The following is an 8451-nucleotide window of genomic DNA, read 5'->3' as shown; positions in this document are numbered from 1 at the left end:
TCTTCATATGGCATTAAGTGCTTTACCAAAAGCTTTTGAACTTAACGGTTGTACTACAAAAGGTATATTCCCACATTTATTTAATACACCTGAAAATCAAAATTATATAGGACCGTTACCAGATTTGAAATATTATTCAAGTTGTTATATGCAAAATAATGAGCGCAAACGGTTTTTATCTTGGTTTACTAAAGCAAAACAATTAAATTATATATTTGATTTTAAAAAAGAAATCGTACATTATTGTAAAAATGATGTGACGATATTACGTAAAGCCTGCTTAGCTTTTCGTAAAATGTTTATTAAATGTGGTAAGGTTTACCCTTTCGAGGAAAGTACCACAATAGCATCTGTCGCGTAGGGATCGTTGGATGACCAGGATTCGCTCGGATTGACACAAATAGAACTCGATTGCGTAGAATGTGGAGAATTTATTGATGAGTAGATGTCCGTATATACATGAAGAGACTACGGTCTCTCCTTGTTTCAACGTTTATAAAGAAGACTCGGCTTCTGGTATTGCTAACGATATTTCGATGCACTGGAGACTCGGCTCCTATATCAGTACTGACTCTTGCTATAAAGGGAAGCTATCTGATCACTGACGCTTCTTAACCCATATTTATATGGATCCGCGATCCTCGCGTGGGCCAATCGTTATTGTTTCGATGTCGCGTCTCGATTGGCCGACGGCGACCAATCGAGACATGATCCGTCACGCTCGCTCGGCGAGCTTAGCGAAGGATCTCGACGGAACATACTCTCCCCATTGAGAGTATGACGATCAATTAATCTTACGGATCATAAATTCGCTCGCTAACGATACATAGAGTTCGAGTGCTATTGTTCGAGTGGAAGCGGACACAAACATTTCGTTGTCCGTTTCAGGATTCCAGCGCTCGTTTTAATGGTGGCGGCTCGCACCACTCCGTCTTCGCCAGGATGTATTTCTGTGATCCTGCCCATGGCCCATTGCGAACATGGCAGGTTTTTCTCCTTGAGAAGAACGATCGTTCCGACTTCGATATTCTTTTCCTCTTTGTTCCATTTATGTCGCATTTGTAGTTCACTGAGATATTCTTGGCTCCATCGGGTCCAGAAGTCCTGACGTACCTTTGACAGGTGTTGCCAGGTGGATAGGCGTGCAGCTGGGACAGACGAGTAATCATGTTCAGGCATGTTCATAATTGGTTTACCAATCATACAATGTGCGGGTGATAAAATTATAGGATCATTTGGATCAGATGAGAGATTGGAGATAGGTCTTGAATTTAGGATTCCTTCGATTTCTGTTGTAAATGTATTTAATTCTTCGAAAGTGAATAAAAGGTCACCGACAACGCGTTTATAGTGGTGTTTAAATAGCTTTACTGTTGACTCCCATAAGCCGCCGAAATGTGGAGCGATGGGAGGTATGAAGTGCCACGTTATTCTGTGATCGATTGCGAATCGATTAACCCGATCTTTATGCTCGTCGGAGTTAAAAAGGATGTATAATTCTCTTAAATGATTGCTCGCACCGATGAAGTTGGTTCCATTATCAGAGAAGATGTGTGTTGGAATACCTCGCCTAGATACGAATCGTCTCAACGCGGCTAGAAATCCTTCTGTGGTCAAGTCGCTGACCACTTCAAGATGCACCGCCTTGACGACCATACACACAAATACACAAACGTATGTCTTGATACGATTCCGATTTCTGTATTTTTTCTCTTTAATGTAGAATGGGCCGCAGAAGTCGACCCCTGTATTGGCAAATGGAATCGCTTCGGTTACGCGAGATTTTGGTAAATCGCCCATTTTGTATCTAATTGCATTGGCATTAAAACGGAAGCAGCGAATACATGAACGCACTATTTTGCGCACTTGATTTCTACCGTCGAGTAGCCAGAATTTCTGTCTGATAGTATATAACGTTGTTTGAATGCCCGAGTGAAAATATCTTTCATGTGTTTCTTTGATAATAAGATCTGTCAGGAAGTGATTATTTGGAATTAAAATGGGATGTTTCTGCGCGAATGTCAAATTCGATTTTCTGAGACGTCCCCCGACGCGAATTAGACCGTGTTGATCGATAAATGGATCTAATGAGGCAATTTTTTTGTTTGCTGTTTGTTTGTTGGTAAGTTTTTTCAACTCGGATGCGAAACGAAAGGCCTGAACGATTTTCATTATTCTTATCTCCGCTTCTTCTATTTCTTGCGCGCATAGTGGTCCCTGATACGCGTTTTTTCGTCGAAAACGTAAACATAGCGCTACAATTCGTAACGTTTTAGTGTACGAGGAGTATTTTTGTAAAATGTCTTTGTTACTAATATCAGTGCTTAAACACTTATTCCCCTTCATTTCCGGTATTTCAATCGGTTTCATACAGTCCTGAGGCCATTCATTTTCGTTCTTTATTAACCACGACGGACCCGAGAACCAATGCTGATTATTTAGTAGAGCACCCGGCATCTGACCTCGCGAAAGGGCGTCGGCCGGATTGTCCTTTGAATTGACGTGTCGCCAAATTTGAGGCTCCGTGATTTCCTGGATTTGAGCAACGCGATGGGATACGTATGTTTTCAAACTATGAGGTGACGTTCTTATCCAATGTAGGGTGATCATTGAATCGCTCCATAATATAACTTTATCTGGGTTAAGTTCCGCCGCCTTACGTACCTCGCCGTATAATTTGGCTAGTAAAAGCGCTCCGCATAGTTCAAGGCGCGGTATCGTCACGGATTTTAATGAGGCGACTCTATTTTTGGCGCATAATAGACGGCAATGTACTCTATCATTTTGATTTTTGGAACGTATATAGAGACACGCGCCATACCCTACCTTGCTCGCGTCGCAAAACCCGTGAATTTGGATGTCATTATGTTCGGGAATTACTACCGCGCGATTGATAGATAGATCGTTGATAATCTCTAACTGTGACATAAATTCCGTCCACGTAGATTGTATGCTAGGGGGTATGTGTTCGTCCCATCCTATCTTAGATTTCCATAAATCTTGCATTATTCTTTTGGCAAACAATGTCACCGGTCCTATCACGCCTAATGGGTCAAACATCTTAGCTATCTCCGCGACGACCATTCGCTTTGTGAACCTTTCGACGTGGTTGATTTTGCGAACCGAATAATGTAACGCGTCGTTCCGCGCATCCCACGCTACTCCTAGCATTTTCAGAGAGTTGGTTTTGTCAAAGTCAAGATTCGAATTTATAGCGACGGGATTTAGATCTTCGATGACGCGCCTGTCGTTGGAGGCCCATTGATGTATGTTAAAGTCACCCCGAGCAAGTAACGCGATTACTTCGTCTCGTAATCTGCGCGCTTCTTCGACGGTATCCGTTCCGGTGAGCAAGTCATCGACGTACAAGTGCGTTTTGAGTAATCGTGCCGCGTCGGGAAACCTATCACCGTCGTCGTCCGCTAACTTGTGAACCGTACGGATGGCAAGAAATGGCGATGATGCTACTCCGAATGTAATGGTATTAAGTTGGAAGGTACGGATTTCATTGTTATAGCGCCACAATACGCGTTGATATCTTTGATCGTCCTCGTGTAGCCATATTTGTCGGTACATTTTTTCTATATCGGCGTTGAGTACGATTTTAAATATGCGAAATCGAATTAAATGTGCAAATAAGTTATCTTGTATCGTGGGCCCGATCAATAACAGATCGTTCAATGACATACCGATCTCTGATTTTGCGGATGCGTCAAAAACTACGCGGACTCGTGTGGTGTCACTCGTCGCCTTTATTACCGCATGATGCGGCATGTAAAATCCGTCGTCACTTGGATCATTAATCAAAGTCATTTGGTTTAAATTTAAAAACTCTTCAAAGATTTGTGTGTAGGCTGTCTTTAATTCTGGATTCAATTCCAGTTTACGTTCGAGAGAATAAAAACGTTTAAGTGCGACGTTTCTTGAATTTCCGAGTTGTCTTTCTTTGTTGCGGAATAGCAATCGAACAACGTAAGTAGGCTAGTACCACTATGGGTAGACGACTGTGACGTCACTGGCGCCGTACCCCCACTTTCTTATCACGGCGCACAGCATCACAGTCGTCCCCCCATAGTGATACTACGAGGCGATCTCTCCCCACTACAGATAGTTACCCGGCGGCGTTATTATAGCGACGTTACTCATCTGGTTGTCGGTTTTATTTCTTACGCCTTATAGCTGTTTTAATAAAAATGTAAAAAAATTTTTTTTTTTTTACTGCAAAAAGGAGGCTGCACTATTTATCTACTAAATAGTTTTTTTCATTTTCTATGTCTTATAGTTATTTTAATAAAAAATTTTTTTATTTATTGCAAAAGAAGATTCAATCTTAACCTAATTTATGGGAGGTTGGTTTTAAATTAAGCACACTATTTAATATATATATATTTATTGATTATACATTCTTAAAAATACAGTAATAACAAAAGTAACATTATTAATTATGAACATTTATTGATTACATATCGTTCAAAATATACATCAATTCTTGTAATTGTTAGGTGGTTATATATTTGTGTGGAATGTAAGATATATTATTTACGTGAATAACAACTTTGAGGCCGCAGCGACCCGTACAAATTTGAAATACCGCCACCCGTAAATTGATTTTTTTTAGAAATGTAATGCTGATGACGTTTTACATATGAATTATAATAATCGCGAACTATTTTATCATTTCGTGATAAATCGTTCAAAAAAATATCACGAAACTTATGCATGCCAAACCCAGTACACATAAGATGCGCAAACATGACACAAAATTGTCCACACACGTCAGAAGTGTTGCTTTGAAATTGTTGAGGGTTGTAGAGTATGAGTTTGCAGTTTCTTCTAAGTCGTTTGAGATGTTGAGGGATGATGGGTGGCAACCCATAGCTGTCGAAATAGTGTCCGATGCCGTCCTTTCCGACGTACATAGCGACCCAGTGTGTCCCGGGTTTTGTATGATCATCGGTATTAGCAATAATAGCCGCGGGTTTACTCCATACAGCTGGTATCTCGTCAGAGGCGTAAACGCCTATGGTATCGCACGGTATATTTTGTAGAGCTGCCCGTAATTGGTGGGTGTTCATAACCACCAAGAATTGACTGGAGAGATATCTTCTTCTTCTTCTTCTTTGATATTATGATGATTATTACGATTACACCAAGTCGTAGAAAACGATGGTGCGGGTGGTGATGACGGTGATGTCAATGATAATAATGATGTAGAATCCAAAAGACCGTATTCTTTAAGCCATTTTCCAATGCGTAATGCGTTATTTAAAGCACATGTATATTCGCAATTGTTTGTCTTACTTTTTATGTTATGAATAAGGCAGGTCTGTTTTAATCGTGGTAATTGATGAAATGGCGGACATTCTTTCTCTTCTTCTAAATTTATAACGTTTCTGCTGGTAATACGATGAAGAAATGTTGATTTATCAAACCCCCGAGTGAATATGCGGTTGGTAAACTGTGCAATCGTTCTCAAATGGCGTCGTAAGTTTTTATATGGTGTATCTCCTTCATATCACTCAATACCGTGGAAATTTTTACTAAGCCAATTATTTTGAGATTTTGAACGATCTGGTAGTTCAATAAAAGAACATGGTTGCGCGATGATCCAATGAGCACAGTGGGTTGTGTTTATAGAGACAATAGCAACTTCTTTTGGAAAGAAAGATTCTTCAGCGTCTTTGAAACCTTGTATATCGACAACGATATCCATATTTGTAAGTGTGTTTGTAAAAGAATTGTTATCTTGAATATAAGCTGTAGTACTATACACGATCAAAAACCGATACAGACTGCCGGGTAAATATATGCGTTCTTTGTTCGAGGCGTCGTTGTTCCAGTAGTATCCGTTTCCATAGTGCGTTTATTTCAGCTCTCGGCAGCGTTTATCCCCCATAGTCTACAATTACCTGTCTAGAAGCATCGATTTCTAAAATATTATCATATTCGGCGTAAATGATACAATTTACCGTAGTTTTTAACGCTTCTTCAAAACGCACATCAATTCTAATGTTCCCGTGTTTCATTAAATTCCAGTGCGTATTGTTGTTTGCCGAAAGGTCCGGTGTGAGGTCAAATGCGAAAAGACAGTACCCATTTGGATAATTTTCACGAGAAATAGAATTACCCTCGTTTAGAAAATGTATACCCTTTCCAGAAAATAGTGTGTGATAGGCATCCATATACAGGCCTTCTTTTGTAAAATCTGGTTGTAGCGGTTTACTAGGTATTTGTGTGCCGTCAACGTATAAAGATAAATAATTAATTTTGTAATGATAAAAATTAAAAGGATTAAGCGTGCGATTTCCGTTGAATGCTCTATTATCGACAAAACCGATTATTAAACGTTTTGGTATCTGACCAAGTATCACATTGTCGAGCGTTTCACCATATATACCGCTATGTATAGATATAGATTTTACTTCAACACGCGTAAGAGGATACTTTGCTGTAGTTTTTGAAAGAGTTTTAGCGTGGGCTAATAATATACCTGGTGAAATTTTTGAACGTCTGACAAGTAGCGTAGCATCGAGTATATGAACTTCGAAACCTCGTTCGGTTTGATCCATAAGGCAGAAAGCGTCTCTTGATCGCACCATCCGCAAACGCATTTCTACGCCGTTTATCAGAAACCTTTCTTGATTGAAAACATCGCAATGTAAATGAACCATAAGGTCAATTTTCTTAGCATTAGCTGTTAACGAACACCGTTTTAGAAAACCGGCGTTTAAGATGGATGGTTGCGCTATTTCACTACCCGTATCGCTATACCACAACACACTTGTTTAATGAGAGTTTTTTGTAGCAGGGCCATAATTAAGCAATGTTTCTATATAAGCTCTGTAAGCGTACGCATTATTTGGGGGTGTTACAAGTTTTTGATTGAAAAACACATCTACCTGATTGAATAACGAATGCATAAAATTATTGACGAGTCCTACTAGCTTATCAACAGCACCTGAAGTCTCTTCTTTTTTTGGAGTTTCTTTGAAAACGGTCGGTCTTATTTGAACACTGATACATAACATGGTATGTGGTAAGTCGATGTATTCTTCCCCCTGGCCTGGTATAACAAATTCTATAGGTGAATCATCGGTTAACGACGATATTGGTTTGTAATGTAACCATTGCGAGTTTTCAATTGTTGCTTGCGTTGGTGGGACGGTGAATAATTCCAATTCTGATTTGAGACACTCGCACGAATGAGAGTGTAAAAAGGCCATGGCGTCGTCTGCTTTACGTCAAATATGTTATTGAAAAATGTCAACTACAGTTCGTTTATCGCGAATAGAGCTCTTTTTCTTTTTTATCTTCTTCTTCTTCTTCAACGTGTTTGTCTTAGTTTTCGGTGTTTTGCTACTGTAAATCTTTTTCTTTTTCTTTCGACGCCTTACGATATGATCGTTGTCGCGAATGTTAATTAAATGCTGTATATTTGACTTTCTCGGCGTTTTATAGCCCGAACCCTCCATGAGAATATCAATTTTTTTTTCGGCTTTCCGTTTTAGGTTCTCAGCTGAATCTTTCATACGGCTGTTAAAAGCTTCTTTAAACGGTATATCTCTTTGAATTACATCGCGAGCTACATTCATACCAGAGCGAGCAACTTCTTTACCGATGGCCCGGGCTCCTTTTGATAAAAGGGGTAAAACACGTCGAAAGAGACCACCAAGAAAACTACCGATTCCATGACCGCGTTGATTTGGGGCGCCTACATAGACGCGTTCGATGCCACTTTGTCTACCGCTACCGTGTGGAATATCGAAACACGCATCGTAATATGTCATTTTTAGTCTGATCTCTTAAAATGTAGTGTTACAGTCAATGTACCATATTCGAATGATATAGGTTGTCCAAACTCATCTCTTATATCAATCTTTATTGTTTGCAAAGCAGTGTGTATTAGCGGTATATATTTAGCTGTTGCAAAACTTTTATACTTAACCGAACCATAAACATACGATTCTATATCTAGAGGTACTATGCGAAGTAGAGGTGTTTGCACATCACCTGTAATGTACGATTCGCATATATCGGTATATACAAACAGCGTTGTAGGTAATGCTCTGATTAAACTAGCCGGTCTAGATGCCGGCCAAGACATTTCACCAGCCAATATATGACATTGAGTTTCATAACCGAATATTTGAGCCAGAGTTGGCGATAGGCGGAAACCATGTGTTATAGCCATACAATCTGTACATGAACGCTGTGCTGTGACATAACCAAGCCTATTTAATGTAAAAATTAAATGTTTCTTCAGCGTTGTTTTGTTTACTGTTTCGATAAGATCGTCAATTGTCTGATACAGTCCTTGTGGTACTATATGATGTTCTAAACCCGTTTTTAACTCCTCTTCTTCTTCAGGCGGTTCATTGATAAAATTTTTTATTTTCACTAAAGTCTTTTCATCTTGTGAAAAATGAAGAAACGTCATAGGTATTTGAATAT

General features: G+C 39.5%; 2 protein-coding genes across 2 annotated transcripts; both read right to left on the bottom strand.

Annotated features, from left to right (window-relative positions):
- Positions 1 to 840: 840 nt before the first annotated feature.
- Positions 841 to 5075, bottom strand: LOC113003708. Its single transcript, XM_039454524.1, has 2 exons — positions 4729 to 5075; positions 841 to 3790 (listed from the first exon to the last, which is right to left on the bottom strand). The coding sequence occupies exons 1-2, from the start codon at positions 5073 to 5075 to the stop codon at positions 841 to 843; spliced, it is 3297 nt and encodes a 1098-aa protein (XP_039310458.1).
- LOC120358873 lies at positions 5072 to 7223 on the bottom strand. Its single transcript, XM_039454517.1, has 3 exons — positions 6853 to 7223; positions 6491 to 6765; positions 5072 to 5232 (listed from the first exon to the last, which is right to left on the bottom strand). The coding sequence occupies exons 1-3, from the start codon at positions 7221 to 7223 to the stop codon at positions 5072 to 5074; spliced, it is 807 nt and encodes a 268-aa protein (XP_039310451.1).
- Between the last annotated feature and the right edge of the window lie 1228 nt (positions 7224 to 8451).

The sequence above is a fragment of the Solenopsis invicta genome, chromosome 1 (genome assembly GCF_016802725.1).
Source record: "Solenopsis invicta isolate M01_SB chromosome 1, UNIL_Sinv_3.0, whole genome shotgun sequence".
In the NCBI taxonomy this organism is placed as follows: Eukaryota; Metazoa; Arthropoda; class Insecta; order Hymenoptera; family Formicidae; genus Solenopsis; species Solenopsis invicta.
This window is presented reverse-complemented; position numbering and strand designations above follow the sequence as displayed.